Source organism: Notothenia rossii, assembly GCF_949606895.1.
Source record: "Notothenia rossii genome assembly, chromosome: 11".
Lineage (NCBI taxonomy): Eukaryota > Metazoa > Chordata > Actinopteri > Perciformes > Nototheniidae > Notothenia > Notothenia rossii.
In genome coordinates, this window is record NC_136910.1 from 20460915 (window position 1) to 20479971 (window position 19057).

Sequence of the window (19057 nt, forward strand, 5' to 3'; positions counted from 1 at the left end):
CTTTATTCTTTCTTCTGTTCGAAAAGTATTTTCTTCATTTCTCCTGTGCAAGCACTCTTCCTAACCCCTATCTGCTCTCTTTTCGTTCACACTTCACTAAACCAAAACTTCATAATTCCAGTATGCTGCATTCCTCGACTCTTGTGTGCTTGCAGGCAGAAGGTGTGCGGCGTCTGGCTCACTCTGAAACCGTAAACCTCCAAACATACAGTATGAGCGGCAGCACACATAATCCGTCAGGCTGCTCTCAATGTTTGGGAAAGGTGTTTCTGTTTGTGTACACTTTACAGTAAGAACTCTCAAAACAGTAGAAAGATCCCAAAGACATAATGTGAGTCAACAGTTTATGTGTTTGAATCTTTTATGTCTTTGGATTCGTTAGTGTTTCCTTCATGTTTGCGCACACATGCCTGACCGAGCTCCACGCTTGCATGCTTGTTGTCGCATCAAGAAATCAAGCGTGCACCCGTACATTACTCAGGAGGGCTAAGCAAAACCAACGGATGCATAAGGCGATGCTTCTCACAGCACTGTGGGAGCTCATTACTGTATTCTTTAGATTCGGAAAAATGTCTGTCAGTGAGGATTCATTAAAAGCCAACGTGCTGCAGCAGCTCCTGGTACAGCTGTAATGAGAGGTCCTTCACAATTTGGGCTCCCTCGATGGTCGGAGTTGGACAGGTAAAATATTGGCGGTAAACTGCATCACGGATAGAGGCTTTGTTGCAGTCATTAGCATGACAATACTCGTGTTTGTTCTGTTCTTTACGGAACAGCTCGCTGTCGCCTGCTCGGGGTTAGAGGGCTTCCTATTCGCTGCAGAATAACATCCATTTATCTTATCTTCCCTCAGAAACATTCGCCAACTGCCGCAGCCAGCCCAGTTTTTTTTTGTCCACGTTTCTACACACTCTCCCCTTTCAAAATGTAATTAAAGCATTGTTCAGTAGTTGTTGTCCCAGGTAGACCTTTCCGAGGGCAGTCTTGGCGTATTTTTACTCTAGGTTAGTGTAGGTTTGTTTATCGCTGCTGCCGCTCTATCTGAGGCACTCTAGTTTTGTCTTCAGGATTCAGCTTCCTTTTAGTTAAGCTTCTGTTGGCAGAGTAAAATGTAAAGGCTGCTTTGTCTGAGCTAAACTGTTTATTTACTCTGTGTGCTTAAAGCTTTATTTTTCAGTCCCTGTTTTGTCTCTTTGCATTGATTTCCTAAGGCCAAGTTGTTCGTTTTTGTTCCTATGTACATTTTTCTGTGTATAGATAGTCTAATAGATGTCTCCGCATCATTTGTCGTTATCTTTGCAACTAACCTGACTTTTTATTATCTTCTCATCTTGTGTCTTGCAGTCTCGCACCCCACGTGTGGCACGCCTCAGCCCGACACAGCCGGCTCTTGCTGACCAGGCCAGCAGGGTTTCCTTTGCGTCAGCTGAAAATCTGGAGACCATGTCGGAGCCTGATATGCCCATTGGCTTTAACCGGATGAACCGGCTCCGCCAGAGCCTGCCACTGGCACGCTCGTCCAGCCAGGCGAAGCTGCGAGCACCAGGTCAGAACTCAGAACATTTTGATTAACACAATGTTTGTGCTACACTCTGCCTTCAATCATAGACATCTGTTAGCAAATAATGCAGGAGTTAGCTTAGCATAGGTTTTCTCTATATATATCCACATATCAGAAATAGAGTTTCCGTTAGCCGGTAATTACCGGACTTTGACCGGTAAAATATGCTGAAGACCGGCAAATCTAAATCTCTCCGGTCAAAATGTCGGTCAAAATAATTTCCCTTTAGCACAATACCGCTTCAGTTGCGCCACTTATTTGACAGACAAAAGAGTATGTGACAGACAAGAATAGTCAATTATCATATCTAACACGTAATGTGGAGAAAGAGATGTCCTGTATGGGTTGATTGTGCGTTGATCTGTTGGTAATGCCTCGGGGTTCCGGTGGGCATGTAAACAAATGCATAATGCTGCGCTATACTTTGCGGCCTCACCCGGTTGCACAGCGACGCTTATTGTTTAGGTCTCTTTTGATAAGCAGGTAGTCCTATCATTAGCTAGTACTAGCTGGATCTGATCGATATGGACATAAACGCGAGTGAAGTCTAATCTGATGGGAGAGAGAGATCAGCTGCTGCTGACGAGTCGAAACGCAGCTCTGCATAATCACCTGCAGCGCTGAGAGGAACAAAACACACACTTCAGGTTAGAATATCACACGTAGCTATTTTAATTACCTCTCAAACTACAGTACCTAAATGTTTATTTTTACTGTTGGGTCACTCATTACTGGATCCGCGAGCTGCATGAGATACTGACGGGCTGTCAGGAGAGGGAGAGAGCGCTCCGTTTATTATTCCCGTGTTATTGTAAATTACTGTACACGTTTGAATAGTTAATCTACTATAATTAGTTTGTTTAATATCGAATCACATCAATTTGTTTTAAAGCTCAATAAATAACAAAAAATACCTTTTGACCGGCACTTTTCTCATTTTGTCCGTAAGATTTCAACTTAAACTAGACCCTCCAGAAAAACAAGGGCAAAAATCCTTGATTATGCGGGCTAAATTCCTTGATTATCCGGGCTAAAATCCTTGATTATGCGATTAAACATGCGGGGTTTTTATGTGATTTTATGCGGTGAAATTGCGGGAAGTTGCGAAATATGCAGAAAGTTGCGAAATATGCTAAATATGCGGGAAAAAAGAATAAAACATTTTTTAAATATTGGGCTATCTTATTTATTCTCTCTTACACACAACCTGCCACCAACGTTAAACCCCTTTACTATTCAATTAAATAAATTCAATGTTTATTTATCGTAAAAGCAATTGGGCTATTTTAATCTCACACACACACACACACACGCACACACACACACACACACACACACACACACACACACACACACACACACACACACACACACACACACACACACACACACACACACACACACACTTCTCCGCCTCATTCTGTTTTCATTTACTCGTTCGTTATCTGACCAGCTTCAATCTTGTAGGCTACTCACTTCGTTTCTTGTAGCCCTCGAAAGGGTTTTGGAGGTTGACGCCTCGGTGAACATGAGTTGTTTGGCTTTCTTGTCCGCAGCAGCAGAAAGCATTTTCGAATGTTTGAATTAGGGCCGGAACTTTAACGCGTTAATTATGATTAATTAATTACACAAAAATTAACGCATTTTAATCGCACTTATTTTTGCACCGCGGAACGTTTCTCACTGGATGAGTTTCAGGGGTACCGATTATACTGGAGCACCAACTAACGTTCATTACTTCAGACAACAACAAACCACAGTGAACAATAGTCAAACATGAACGAAGAAGCTGATGAGACCGCTTTGGTTGGCCCCGTGGATGGGACATTTTGTTTTAAAAAACGGACGGATGGAAGCGTCAATAAGAGCACGGTTGTTTGCAAATTATGCAAAAAGGAATTCTTATATCTCGCAGCACATCAAGCCTCAAGTATCACCTCAATGCAAAACATATAGCAGCTAGCGTGGAAGCTAGCGTGGACGTTAGCCCGACTCGGAGTACAAGGACCCACACCCAATTCGCGTTGATCAAACAGAGAGATTTTATTTTTCATCAGGATATTGGAAGAATAGGAGGGATTGAGGTCAATCACTGGCACTTTTTTTATTTTATTTTAAATGGTACACTTTATGTTGAACTATTTATTACGTTGTTGGTGCAACTGGCACTTTATGTTGAACTGTTTATTGTTTTGGCCAAGGTTATTGAGAGAGTTGGACTGAAATTGATTAGATTTTTTAAATCAACTGTTGGTAAATCAACAAAGTCTGTTATGGCCTCTGAAGCATCAGAGAGATGTTTTCTAATAGTCAGGGTTTCCAATGTTCTGAATGTACTTGAAAGTATTGTGTTTTACTTAAAAAACAAAGTGTTATAGTTTGCAGAAGGTCTACCTACCTATAGTCTACCTGAATCTCTGAAATGTACTATATTCCTAAATATGCTATTTTTACACTTTATGGCAAAAATTGCACTTTTCTGTTGGTCTTGGTTAAGTACCACCTTGAAAAAAATAAACAATGTTTTGTTGCTTAAGCTTATGAATTCAGTCATTATTCAATGGTATACTAAAATCCATTTGAAAAAAATTGCTTCTCACTGTTCTCAGGTCAAATATTTATATGTGATTAAAAATGCGATTAATTTCAATTAATTAATTACAAAGCCTCTAATTAATTAGATTAATTTTTTTAATCTAGTTCCGGCCCTAGTTTGAATCAATCTAAGTGGTTCGTCACCGTCGATTTTCTCTTATGCTCCAACACACAGTTGCACGGGGTGCAGAATAGTTTCCCCCCACTTTTTGCCCGGTCTTTAGTAGAAATGTTCGTCGGTAAATGAGATGTATTAGATTTTTTCATCTTGGTGTTTTCTCTATCGTGTGAGCTCCACACGTTCACTCTATACAGTGTTGTTTACATTCTGTGATGCGCGAGTTGATGACGTCACGTCAAGACGAGTTAACTTTTTTTTTCCTCAACTGTGTGTGGAAAAATGTGGGGATTATGCGGCCTTTTGATAAATATGCGGCCTTTTCATAAATATGCGGCCTTTTAAAAAATCTGCGCCATTTTGCTGATTATGCGGTAAATTCTGCGATTGCAGAATCGCGTTTTTCTGGAGGGTCTATTAAACGGACATGTTGACCGGCAAAAAAAAAATCTAACGGAAACTCTGATCAGAAACGTGCTACAAAACAACATTAAAAAAGGGCTGTGGAAATTAGGTTGATTTACAGATTAATAAAAATGAAGCTGACATTTTTATCCAAAATGTCTTTCATACACTTAATATAGTAGAGATGCCTTTTGAAGCAATTTGGGATCAAGTATCTTGCCCAAGGACACCTCGACATGTTGGCTGCAGGGGCTGGGGATCGAAACCGTTGACCCTCTGATTGGTTGGCGCCCATTTTTTCCACAAAGTCACAACTGCCCATTTTATGTTTTTCCTAGAGATGCCAGTGTGATCATAATTGTTGCTGCATGCTGGTGGTTTCATTTGTTTCCTATCTATATAAACGTTAAAGTTTTGGAAAATGCCATTACTGGATGTTGTTTTTGGATGGCAATGTTGGTCAGGTCTTCACTTTGGTCGAGATTGAAAAATCGCAACACTTATTGGATGCATTGCCATGACATTACATGTTACTTGTTAGACGCTTTTATCCAAAGTGACTTACATACTCAATACTGTGGGCAATCCCCACAGGAGCAATTTGGGTGAAGTGTCTCAGGGACACAACGACATGCTGACTGCAGTGGGGTTTGAACCTGTGATCCCCTGATCCCAACACCAACGCACTAGTCCACTACGCCACACGCCTTTTATGATCCCCAGAAGATGGCTCTTACCCTCAGATTTGTCATCATCCAACATCAGGTGAATGATGACAAAAGTTTGGTTGGATGGACCGCCATTATGTTTGGTACTTACAATCATATTCCCTTCGCGATAAATTGTGTGTTCGATTTGGTTATCATCTGATATTTATTCTAGCGCCATCAACGGACAAAGTATTTTATGTGTAATTATTTTAGTTTTATGACCAAAAGACCAGGCAAAACCTTTCATTTTACGAGAAAAAATATTATTCATGTCCTCTGCCATATCTCTGGGCTATAATCCATATAAACAAAATGTCTGTAAAGCCGACATATTGTACACATTTTGCCTGACACCTATCTTAGTGCCTTTTTAAGTCGTTTAGCACGACGGCAGTAGAGGAAGTTGTGGCTATGTTTGACGCCGCTTTTTGAGTCTTGCTGATCTATACCCTGTTCCTACCATGCTGGTTTCAGCATGATGAACGTGGGTATGACCTGTCTATTGACAACATCCCTTTGATTGACAAGCTGAGAGCTAATCAGAAACTGGACCTGTATGCATCTAATGTATTCATCTGGTTTGGACGTGACAGATTAGCTGTGACTTTATAGCAGTGTCCTCTTCCAGGTAATCACATATTTAGGTTGACTGAAGGCATCAAGTTTGAATCTAGTGAACCTGCTCAGCCCTGAATGTCAAGTCCAAGTCAGCCTTCAGTCTATAGGACCGCTCAATATAAACAGCTGACTAATGCCTCCAAATGATCTCTCCAAGCTCCCTGCCATCTTTATTAATGGCTTTGGCAAGAAGCCGAACAAAACTAAAAAGGTTGTACAAAATGCAACCAATGAATGACAGAGTATATAATAAAATGTTCACATTTTTCTAAAACTATTTCTCCAACTTCCAAAATAATATTAAAGCTTTGGAAATATGTGCATTTTTCTGTCAGTTCAGGGGTGTCAAATACGTCGATCGCAATCGACCGGTCAATAGGGGTGTAACAACTAATCGACTTAATCGATTAAAATCGATTACCAAATTAGTTGGCAACTAATTCAGTCGTCGATTCGTTGGTGACGTCATCACATGTGTTCTACACCCCGTTAAGCTCCAACGTTATCGCTCTTTTTTATCGGTACAGGAGAGATTTAAAACATATGTCATATGTATTATTGCTACATAAACATTATATCGCAGTCTTAGTGTCGCCAACTCAGTTTCTAATATGCAATATGACTACAAAATGCGTCTATAATGTATTTTCGATCTTCCCAATTCAGACGAGAGATCTCTCCCCCGCCTGCTTGCGAGGGGGCGGGGCAGTTTACACACACATGCAGGAGATGGCGGAGAGAACGCGCTCCGAGGTGTGGTTAAACTTTAGCCGTCTCGATGTGGACAATGCTCGTTACCAAAAGTGCAATAACAGTTTATCATATAAAGGCGGTAAAACGAGCAATTTGTCTAAACATTTAGCAAAAGTGCACCACATTCAGACGGAGGAATGCACCGGGTTCCACTGTCTTTCTAGTAGCTCTGTAGCCCCGTCCACGAGTAACGTTTCCACGTCAGGTGTTATGTATGCTAGCAGCAACACACAGAGTTAACTCAGTTATAAAAACATAGGTTAATGATTAGAGGTAACTGAGTTATTTTGTTAAAGTTTCAGCTATTCTGTTTACAGTTCTGTCATCACATTATTTAATATGATTTGTTAAAACATTGTTGTTTCTTTTGATGTGAAATATTATGCATTTAATTAAAAATAAAAAGCAATGTTAGTTTTGTTCACAATTTGTTTAGTTAGTTTACCTTATTTCTTGTCAAAAGAACCGTTAATACTATCGTTAAAAGGACCAGATCGATAAGCAGTATTGATATAAGTAGTAGTACAGTTAAAACCTTAACGATCCGAATAATCGATTAATCGTTTCATTAATCGATAGATTAATCGATTATCAAATTAGTCGTTTGTTGCAGCCCTACCGGTAAATCGCAAAGGTAGTGTGGGTAGATCGCATGGCATTGAAAAAAAAATAAGTAAAAAAAAATATATATATTTTTTTTTAATTTAAAGTTAGCCTATCATCCATCTTTACTATGGCATTTGCCACTTGATTGACGTACATGTAAGCCATTCTGAGTTGTATTGTGCCATACGGGTTCATGCAGTTATGAGGGGGCCTCACCTCCTCATCTGAAGCGCAAATGCGGCGCACTATTATGCGCTTATGCGGCGCAATTTGTGTAACCGCGCCACAGTTTATTCGCCGTTTAGTCCACTAACCCCCCCCCCCCGCGTGCTCGCGACACAGATTGGGCAGGGGCGGCCCTGTAGGTAGATCATTTGGGCGTGGTCATTTTAAAAGTAGCTCCCAAGCTGAAAAAGTGTGGGCACCCCTGGTTTAAGGCCACGTATAACTGAGTGCATTATGTAACCCTGCATAAGCTCTAACGTGACTCTCTCTTTTAATTACTTTTCAAGAACCACCTCAACAACATTAACACTGTTAATTTATGCGTCTTCACTTAATATTACTTGAAACTCTGGTGTGAATCCTCACTGTGCTCACATTGCCTTGCTGCTTCCAGCTAATATACTGATGATAATCAAGTGTGGTTTCATGGGACTCTCTTTTATTTGTTCAGGTGTGATAGATACATTAAAATGGCACAGAAGACAACCTTAGGAGCATTGTTGATTAGCAGAAGTTACTTTTAAAAGTTGTAAAAGCATCTTAAAAAACTAAAAATACACTTTTTTCTAAACTTTGTATAAACAGTCTTGTTTTTGCTAGCAAATCCCCAAACATTTTGAAAAATTAAGGAAACATCACATTTCTTTTTATACATAAATCAACAGAAAGTGTTGTAGGAAACATTGATTTGAATTTTGCAAGAGTTTGAGTGCATTTCAACATGAGTAGATCAAGTTCTCTTGTAGAAGTACCAGAATATTTTGTAATTCAAGCCATTAACCAGCAATTGTACATATTAAACAATATGTATGAAAAAAATCATTTTTATAACTACCACGTGTATTTAGCAAGTCATGGGAAAGACAGTGTCAGGCTAGAGGAATGATGTAACTGTGGGGGGATTGGGGGCGGGGGGGGGGTGTCAATGGTTGCGGGTAAGTTTGAATATGCAAAGTGGGCGTATTCAAGCTAAAATTGGTATTTAGTTGACTATTACTCCTTTAATTAACAAAAAGATGAATATTTTTAAGGTAAAAAATATCCCTCCACTTTCTATTTTCACCCCTGACATTCAATTTCATTACCCCCCTTCAACCACCGTGGATCCCCCTCATTGCTCCTCCCCATCCATAAATGCAGGGATCTTGTTCCTCCAGCTCGGGGAGGAGACCCGCAGGGTGCACCTGACCCACGAGCTGACCAGCCTGGAGACCCTGAGGGCCCTCATCGTGCACATGTTCCCCCAGAGGCTCACCATGGCCATGCTCAGGTACGCCTGCATTCAATAAAAGTGTGTCTGTCTGTACTAGGGCTGGGCGATATATCGAGTTTACACGATACATCGTGGATTGCACTCCATGCGATGTCGTAAATGACCACATCGTGAACATCGAGTATTATGTTGTCAAATCAATTTCCCGCCGCGGCCAAAACGAGCTTTCCTTTCTCCCTCATAGACAGTCACACACGCAGGCACACACGCAGGCCCCGTCTAACTTGCACACAAACATTACACACATGCACAGTGACAGAGAGCAGGGCTCGACATTATAAATGGCCCGCTGGCTCGGAAGCACTATTTAGACACCCCGGGCCAGCATAACGTACTTTCCACTTGCCCGCTCGGGCCACTAAAAATATTGCTTAAAAAAAAAAAAATTGTCCAGTGGTATAGGTACTTTGACAAGCAATGTTGTTAAATTGTTTCGTTTATTAACGCTACAACATAGCGTTTCGTGAGGCGGTTGTCGTTGTTGGGTGAAAGGCAAACAGGAGCCTGCTCGCGCTGGCTCCGCAGCAAGTTTGCCCGTGAGCGCCGGGCAAAAAACTATCTTCAAATAAAAGAAAGTCACCGGAGGAGTTAAAGGAGAGTGACAGGGAGCATGAGAAGAAGAGGGAGAGAACGTTTCAGCCAGCTTGATCGATGGAGTTGTTTTCTAGTGGTGCAGTGACGCGTCCTAAAACCCTTTTATAATCTATCGATTAGATTTATGATTCGAAAATTATAAAAGTAGGGTAGACATGTGGATATTATCCGGCTGAACAAAACGTGCATTTATCAAAAAGGTTTGTTTTCCACAGACCTTATTTCCAGCTATTTTCCAAAACCCTATGGAGAAATCCCATTGCTTTTTTGTCGAGGGAACCAGCAGCTTATTTCCTGGTTTTAGGACGCGTCACTGCACCTCTCAATATGATGCCAATATAAACAAGGTCTTCTGTCGGCTCTGTACATCAATGCCGACCTATGCTGACAAGTAAGTGAAGAGTAGAAAATATAAAAGGTATTGGCTATAGGGAAATGTCCCAGCAGTTTAGGAGAATGAAGGTTCTAATCTAATCTAATACATAGCCATTACATGTCTAATTCCTGATAATGACAGGAAGACAGAAAGCGCATTATACTAATAATAATAATACTACTCATAATAATAGCAGACATTTTTGAACAATGACCACAATATCATTATTTTAATAAACCAAATATGAACAATTGAGGAAAATGAGGAAGAACTGATGATTCAAATGTTGTAGTACAAGTAGTAATGTAGTTAGTGTATAAATTACCATTGCAAAATTTTTTGTTAATTTTCTTCATTATTAGTCGATTTTTTTAATGCAGACATATGTTGCAGGGACTACTAGAATCATCATACTGGCGTGACTGTAAACATCAAGGGGTTGAATAAAAAAAAAACATTTCAGAATATTGCGATATATATCGTATATCGCGATATGGTCAGTAAATATCGCGATATCATTTAGAGACCATATCGCCCAGCCCTAGTCTCTACACAAGTGATTGAACTGTATATCTTCTAAACGGATAGAGAATGATGGCTGGAAATAAAGAGAAAAAAAAGATAGAATGCAATAAAGCCAAAGGAGGCAGAAATAGACTCTCAGGCAACGGAAAAACATGCATAACATCTATACTTGAGAGTTTAAACAATCATTTAGGTTTAACTGAATTCTCTTAATTCTTTCTCTAAAATAATGCTACATCTTATTTACACATTTTCCAAGAGAAAATAAACTGAGATAAAACTTATTTGAGACAACAGCGTCCAAGCTTTAAGCCTCAAAGTGGGCTTTTCCTGTATTGTATTACTAACAGGAGCTTTATATACCTCTCTGTAGCCTACAGATTTTGATATAGGAGTTCTAACCTTTTTCCACAAGAAAAATATAGTACCTTTCATACAATCAAGTAGACCAAATTGCATATAGAAAACAAATTAAATAAATAAACAATAAAAACAACTTTTCAAGAATACAATTCCAACAATAAAGTGTTAAAAATCAATAAATACAAGTAAATAGAAAAAAATACTGCCACTGCAATATCCAGAGAAAGCTATTTCATAGTTAAAGTGCACAAAGCAGATGGTAATCTAGTACCCGAGTGATCTAGCTTGAACACAAAATGTAATCTCTTATATAGGAAGCAACGTCATAATATAACTGTTCCAAGTAGGTATTTTCATTAAGGTGTTATTATTATATTATCTGTGAAATCTGATCTGAAGCTTCTTAGCTATCAATTCACATTGTAACTGTCAGCTGGACTCTCTTAACTCCAAACTGAATTATACACAGCTGATGAATTTCATATAAGACTGCGCAGTTGATTCTCTCATTACAAGGCCTCATGCAGTAAGATTTTCCAGTCCTCCCTTGTGTGTACATCAGTGATTATTAGCGGCTAATAGGTGCTTAAATTGTTTTTGCATGGGACTATTTATCAGCGTTTGATTCTTATTTTGTTCTTGTTTTGATTATTATTGATGTTCAGGTCTCCCAACACAGCTCTGCTGATCAAAGATGAGACCCGTAATGTGTTCTATGAGCTGGAGGACCCGCGGGACGTTCAGGACCGCTGCGTAATTAAGATTTACTGCAAAGAGCCCATCTACGGCACCTACCCCGGACACCAACACCCACACCTGGCCAACGGAGACCTGCGGGTAAATATTGAGGAGTTAAATTGTGTTTTTCTGCTTCACTGAGTTACCCTTACTTTAAAACATTTGGAGAAAATTGTCTTTTCAGACTCAAAAGTTTTGGGATACCCTGGGTTTCTCTTTTTTTAATCATATTAAAGTAAAAAATGTTTGGTCTTGGACTGGCAAAATAAATCCTTTGGATAAACTAAATAATTTCCAGATTGGTAAATAATGAAACAAATTGTCTTTAGCAGCCCTACTCACCGAGTTTTATATTTCCAATACTTTTCATTGCATAAGGTTTTAACTATGGTGCCAAAACTGATCCAGCTTCCGTCTTAGTCACCTTTTCCTTAATTAACTCTTCATTAACAATTCACTCTCTGTGCAGCTGCTTTGTGACTCATAGTCTAGGAAGCGAGACAAACACGTTCTCTTTCTGGCATTTAGGCTGATAGCAGCCGACTAAATAATCATACTTAATTAATTCACCCACACGCCAGTATCCATCTCCCATAAATCACTGACATTATTTATTTTCTCTGTTTTCAAACAGAAGTTTGCTTTACAGAATGTGTCCAAGCATAAATTAGTCTACATTCCCTGAGAGTGAGTGAGTCATGTGAACTTACTTACTCCAGCACTACTGTTCCTGGATCAGTGCCAGTCCTTCACTTCCAGTGCTGACTCGGCTGAATGCCGGCAGAATGTAAAATAGCGTAAACACTTTATCTGAGGTCCAGATCATCCGATCGTAGTAGTAGTTGGTACATTAAAAATTGATTAAATGTACTGAATGTAATGTTTTTTTAACTAAGATCAGGACAAAACACTTTCCAACATAATTGTTAATTGTCACCCATGTGCACTTGGAAGTGAGGAGAAGATTGGCCATTGCAACAGCTCAGCTTGCCAAACTAAATAAGGTATGGAATCGTAAGAACATTTCACCAGCCAGAAAAATGAAACTGATATATTATTATTATATCCATTGAACACTGTGGATGCAAAACTTGGACATACAACACAAATATGGGAAAGAGAGTACAAGCCTTTTCAAAAGCATTGCTACAAGAGGAGCCTCGGGGTGACATGGCAAATGCACCGTACAACAACTCTGTGAAACAGGAGATACAGACACTGGCAGGGTTTTTCGAACCGCTGACGAAAACTGCCAGACTGCGAAAGTCACAGTGGTTTGGACACATCACAATAACCAACGGGTCGCTAACAAATACCATCATGCACGGTGTAGTTGACGGAAGAAGAGGTCGAGGAACATGGATTATAAAGAGAACTGGATACACCGTTGGAAGCGGGCCCTCGTAATTCCTATGAAAGTTGCTGGGCTGTGCCTCTTGAGAGTAAAAGTACCAGTATGTGGGCCCACAGAGCATGTGCAGTTTAGCTTTCCCTTAAGCTCTGCCTCCAATCTCCCGCTCTTCGCTCCGTCTGATTCATGGAGAGGTAAAATAACTCTGGATTTCCTCTGATTTACATTTTTTTTCCCAATGTTAGCCAATGGCAAAAAGTATTTTTGGGCCCAATGATGTCACAGGCTGACACGGAAGGTGGTGGAGTGCATGAGACTGGCAGATGATCGGGATGTTTGGAGACGGGTGGTGATGTCATCAAAGAGCCCCAACCTGACCCTGACACCCATGTGCACAAACGTACCATTACAAGGTGCTAGCTAGCGAAATAAGTATGTCCCCCCCTAACTTTTCTATTAGAAACTTTTGGTGCAGCTTTCTAAATTGAGCCAATTTAAAAAAACACTGTTCAAAGTACAAAAGAAATACAAGAACAGGAACGTTCTGCAAATAAAGTAACTGAAAGCCAAAACAAATATATTTTGCTTTTATTATAAAAGAGCATCACATTGGAGTGTGGTTTCTGTGTTTGTGTTGACTTCCTGCACCAACTTTTCCATTTGCAGCACATTTACAATGTATTCGTTTTGGATTCTAGCATCTTTGTTATTTTTAATTGGAAAATTCCAAGGCTGCAGCACGTTTCTTGTAATAGTTCTGGCCGTGGTGGTATAAACAATATTTTGAAAGTAAGAGCTGTTTGAAGACTGTTTTGAAGATTTAGTTTTTTCTTCCTTTGTCTTCGTACCGGTAACATCCCTTCTGTTCAGTAGCTAAGCTCTTATCGATGCTCCACAAAAGGATGTTATCTTAATCTATCAGTGAGCTGCTGGCAAATTAAATATTTAATGTGGCATTATCCTGATAAGCATGATTATTAACTATGTATGCATTTAATTAAATCTGGGGGAAAAACAAATCATTTGCACCTGATAGACAGAGTGGCTGATGTCACTCACTCTCCCTCAGCGCTACTTTTTTATGCACAAGACCTTGCATTTTGCTGCCGTCTAATTACAGTGCCATTATGGAAATGAGAACGCTGCAATTTAAAATGTTAGAGAATGCTGCTTTTATAGAATAAAAATAAATTATAAACCAGATAAATTACAATACAGAGAGGCGGCAAACTTGTGCAGTTCACAAAATGACTTTGCATGCTAAGCAGCTGAGATGGAGTGTTGTTGTCAGCGGGGCTTTTTTTACCACGTTTTTGTTGCCGTCAATCAAACACCCTGGGGTTTTATTGTTTGATCCTATTCATGATTCACTGCTGCCCGCCAATATTTAGAGGTCAGCTGTTCGCCCTGTTAGGTCAGTGCTTGTGTTCATGTTGTCCACGGCTCTATAGTTTTTCTAGCGTTTTCTAGCCTTATCAAACAACAGCCACTATCTAATACCATTAATATTTGTGTTTTCGTTTTTGCTATATTCAAACACTGCAGCTTCTAGCATCACCAAGGTGAGTGACGAGGACATTGTGTGTGTGTGAGAGCTTATTGAACCCCAGCCAGCAGAGCACAGATCCCCTGATTGCAGCCCACAAAAGCATGACCAGGATTACTGCCGTCCATCCAGCCGGGTCCAGAGGACAGGCTGTGGTTAAGGATCAGATTGATTGTCAGATTTTTGCTCAGCGGGAGAAAGGCCACAGCACAAATGTTCCCGGAGCGTACTTGCGATAGACGTCTTCTTCAGGGGTCTTGGAGGTTCAATGAAATGTCTTCTGTTAAGGGACGGTTTTAGATGCGAGGCGGTTGCTAAGATACAAGATGGAAGATGATGGCACTAGAGTCATTAGTCTTCTGCGAGGCTGTCCACGGGGTGTTGTTGTAAGAGGCCTAAGGGTTATTATGTGCAAATATTGGCTTTACCATTTGCATCGTCTCCAGGAGATGGCTTTGTGCGTCATAAGCAATTACAGCAATGTCTTCTTTTGTGTCTTCCTCACTGGATCTATTACTCTTGGCCGGTATACCCTTCGACATGCGTTCACTTACATTCTCCGTTCTGCTCCACTTTGTTTGTACTTTCCTCTCTGAAAATGTGGGATTGATGCCAAAAGATAATTCCATCACGCTCGGTCCGTCAATAAGCCATCAAGTGCAACTCACAACGCACTTAAGGGGCAATTTGGAGACTTTCCTGTCAATCTTGAAACTGCATCTATGAAGTGCTGTAAAAAGTTATAGTAAACTGCACTGGGAACGTTTTACTGACTACCCGCCAGAGCATTTCTTGCTTTTCCTGATATAAAAGTACAAATTCAAATAGACTTTGAAGGGTAAGCCATCATGTACAATTTTATCAGTGCTCATCAAGCATTATCAAGGAACTCCTTCTGATTTATTTGAACCAGCTAAAGACACTTAACTCATCCTAAATGTAACACAGAAGATCATTAATGTTGGGAAGGGTCATACAATTAATGTAATACTAGAGTTAAAAGTACAACTAAAGTAAGTTCTGTTCAGACGAGGCCGGTCGCGATGGCTCATTTTGTTGGATAATATATTTTTCCAACAACAGTTGCACTAAATGAAACAATTGTAATTGTATGCCACTGATATAATTATAATTTTAAATCATAAAAATGCATCTGCACCCTTTGAAATAGCAATGACAATTTATTCTGAATAAAGTAAAAGAAATATCCATAATCGGTTTAAATTAGAAATAAACACCACAAAGAAAAGATTTACAAAAATATCACTTTAAAGGTCCCATGTCATGCTTTTCCTGCTTTTGAGGTCTACTAGAATAGATTTACATTGTTCAATGTATACAGCATCTCTGTAAAGTATGTGTATTCACTCTCTGTCCTAACCGGCTTGTTGGAGCTCCTGCCCCCCCCCTCCCTAGGAGCCCACTGTGCTCTGATTGGTCAGCTCGCCCACTCAGTTCTGATGAGTCAACCACCGTTACAGCGGAACATCAGTGTTTAGGTTTTACAATGGCGTTTGTTAGCAACCAGAAAATGACACCAGTAATGACAAACAGATGAGAATGCTGCGTGGGGTCTGGGTGCCGTGTTGGCGGGATGTTGCGGGGCTCGCTGCTCCGCCCTTTGAGGCTCGAGGAGCGGACAGTGTGAGCTGGATTACTGGTGTCGTTTCTTGGTTGCTGCGTGGGGTCTGCGAGACAGCGAGACATCGCGAAACTCAGCCTGAGCACACACTCGCAGTGTGTACGGAGCTCCGTGCAGCACCGCGGCTGAGAAAAGATAAGGCTGAGTGAGTGTGTGTGTGTGTACGGAGCTCCGTGCAGCACCGCGGCTGAGAAAAGATAAGGCTGAGTGAGTGTGTGTGTGTGTGCGGAGCTCCGCAGCGTTACGTCAGTATGCCCTGGAAGAAAAAAATGGAAAAAGAGAAATCTCCAACGAGGCGTTCTGGGGCAGCAGAGACAGGTCTTTTCTGTGTTAGAGTTTTACTCGCTACAGGGTGTACTTTGAGGGTTTGTGACTCTGCAGACCGTTTACATGCAGAAAAAACCTTCATAACACACAAGGGGACGGTTAATAACCGGAAAAGCATGACATGGGACCTTTAATAAATACTTCTTTTTTTTTTAAACTATGTTAGATATTAGTAACAGCAACACTTGGTTGAACCCGGTGCTGCAGAGGAGGAATTGACAATGTGATGGTTGTGACTGAGCTAGTGGAAACATGACAGTAGCGTGTGTTCTCTGGTGACTCTACAGAGGGAGATGGTCTATGCCCCTCAGGACTCTTCACCCAACCGCCGCCTGAGCAACCCCCCCATGTCTTCCCAGCATTCCTCTTCCTCGGCCTCCCCTCAAGGCTCCCCGTCCCGCACCCGCCTCCTCTACAGCGGTGGCGGTCGGCCATCTTCCTATGCCGGGCCGGCCCACCACACCCACTCCCTGCCCCACCCGCACCAGCAACCACACTCCCAGTCCCACCACTCCTCCCCCCACCAGCAGCCCCAGCTCCACCAGCCGCACCACACCCAGCAGGCCTGCTTCGCCTCGTCCAGCGCCATCCTGGAGCGCAGGGACGTGAAGCCAGACGATGAGGTGGGGGGGTCCAGGAGCATGGTGCTGCTGCGGGGAGACGACCGCGGGGGAGTGGGGATTTACGCTGACCCCTACTCTCTGGGCCCGGACCCGGGGAGGCTGAGTCTTGCAGGGCCTCACTCCCCTCTACCGGCCAGAGCCGACCCCTACGGCTCCCTGTACCGGCGTGGAGGAGGAGGGGGTGGTGGAGGAGCAGGATCAATGCGATCACTCACCTCCTACACAGCAGCCGCTTTACAAGGAGAGCTGATGGAAAGTGGGGCCCTCTATAGACCCGGGGGACCGCTTTACAACGACGCCTACGCTGCATCCATGTTGGCCATGGGGCTGCGGGTGCCTCCCCCCTCTTCCCCACAGAAGATCCCCGATATGAGGGAGTCCTACGGGGGCACCATGCCCGGCCGGGGCTCCCCGGGCAGGCAGAGTTTGAGAAGGGACTCTGTGTCCTCGTCTGTGTTCGTGGACAGCCCCAAAGCGCGGGGCCAGGGCCCGGGGATGGGGCTCACCTCAGAACAGCTCTGCCTGATGGCCGGGCCGATGGGGGAGGGAGGGGGCGGGGGGGGCTTCGGCTCAACTCTGCTGGTGAACGAGCCAGAGACCAGGTAGGGTGTATTTCTCAACACTTAATTCTGCATGCTGGTGTTAATTTGATCCGTTGAATTCTAACCAATGTTGCATGTTGATATAATCACAGTTAGTCTTAAATAATGTTTGTGGCGTCTAAGCCAAGGACTTTTTTTTCTGGATGAACATATTCAGTCATTGTTTTTGTTAGAAACTGCGAAATGTTCATGCTTTATGTTGTGCACACAGTAAAAAGGTGATACGCAGAGTTTTACATTTTTAATTGCGTACTCTGATTGGCTACGTATACATTAAGTAAAGAATATGCATACACTTAGTAGCTTAAGTTACAAGTTAAACCCTTTGCCCAATACAACGCACCATCTTGCCATCTTTGTGTGTTGTTATGATCATCAGCTTATTGAGGCTAAAGCTAACTCAAGTTTGTAAAAGCTGAGGAAGTCTGTTGACACTATCAGGCCAAAAAGGACATGTGTATCGGCCAGGTAATTCTGTAAGCTTAGCGACGAAGTTCCTACTTTAGTACTGGACCTAGTTGGAAGAAATGATTATTTTCATCCTTACAAATTTGAGGATTTTCTTCCTTTTCTTTGTATTTAATCCATTAGTGAATATTAACTGAGGTGGATTTGTTTTGGACTGAAAAAAAAAGACATTTAGATAGATTACCCAACATTACAGAAACTCAGAAGGACATTATCCGCAATTTGTTGACATTATAGTCTAAATGATTAATCAATTAATTTGGAAAATAATTAGTTAGTAGTTATTTAAAAAATAATTATAATTGTTATATGGAACTATGTATGGAAACCCATTTGACAATATTTGTTTTCTTTATGCCATCAACAGTCTTTTTTAGAGTAGTATATACTCCAGCAGAGCAGGATTATATAAAATGAAAGGCTGTGACATATTTTAGATGACAGTTTCCTAATGTAGGGTTTTAAGCTCTCAGAGATCAGACTGTTAGCTGTGGGTCAAAGAAACAACAACAAGGCTTGTGGGAGATTTACTTAACTGAGCATGGCAATTCCATTTAAATAATTGATTTCTTTCTACAAATCATAAATTCTGTTGTGAATCTAGTGGTTCTAATGCATGTACTTTTGAGGGTATAACCATAATTACATATATGACATATTGTCCAGTACATGTCATTATTCATTAGCTGTTTTTAACAAGTACAAACATTCATCTTGGAGCAGGATGAAAATCATACCAAAAGTCCTTCCTTCCACGTACAAATGGGGCTTAAAATGGGAATGGAGTTTGAACACTGGGAGGGTTTATTCATATTTATTAAGCATTATGGGATAGTATTTTATGTATGTGTCTGTATGGAACAGGGAGCGTATGGAGGCCATGGAGAAGCAGATAGCCAGCCTGACCGGGCTGCTGCAGAGAGTACTGAGCAGAGCGCCTGAGGCAGAAAGCCCGTAAGACACACACACACACACACACACACACACACACACACACACACACACACACACACACACACACACACACACACACACACA

The 19057-nt window shown here is 41.4% G+C and overlaps 1 protein-coding gene across 8 annotated transcripts in view; it reads left to right on the plus strand.

Annotated features, from left to right (window-relative positions):
- Positions 1-245: 245 nt before the first annotated feature.
- The window catches only part of srcin1b (SRC kinase signaling inhibitor 1b), a 52107-nt gene continuing 33295 nt past the window's right edge, over positions 246-19057 (plus strand). For 5 of the 8 annotated variants that reach the window (XM_079656901.1, XM_079656902.1, XM_079656906.1 and 2 more), the window contains exons 1-6: positions 246-331; positions 1345-1546; positions 8732-8861; positions 11388-11559; positions 16614-17551; positions 18884-18973. In XM_079656901.1, coding sequence (XP_079513027.1) covers positions 251-331; positions 1345-1546; positions 8732-8861; positions 11388-11559; positions 16614-17551; positions 18884-18973 — 1613 coding nt within the window. In that variant the 5' untranslated portion in view covers positions 246-250. Of the gene's footprint in view, positions 332-648; positions 682-1344; positions 1547-1608; positions 2209-8731; positions 8862-11387; positions 11560-16613; positions 17552-18883; positions 18974-19057 lie in introns of those variants that run through there. The other 3 variants (XM_079656905.1, XM_079656907.1, XM_079656908.1) reach the window with 3 other exon arrangements.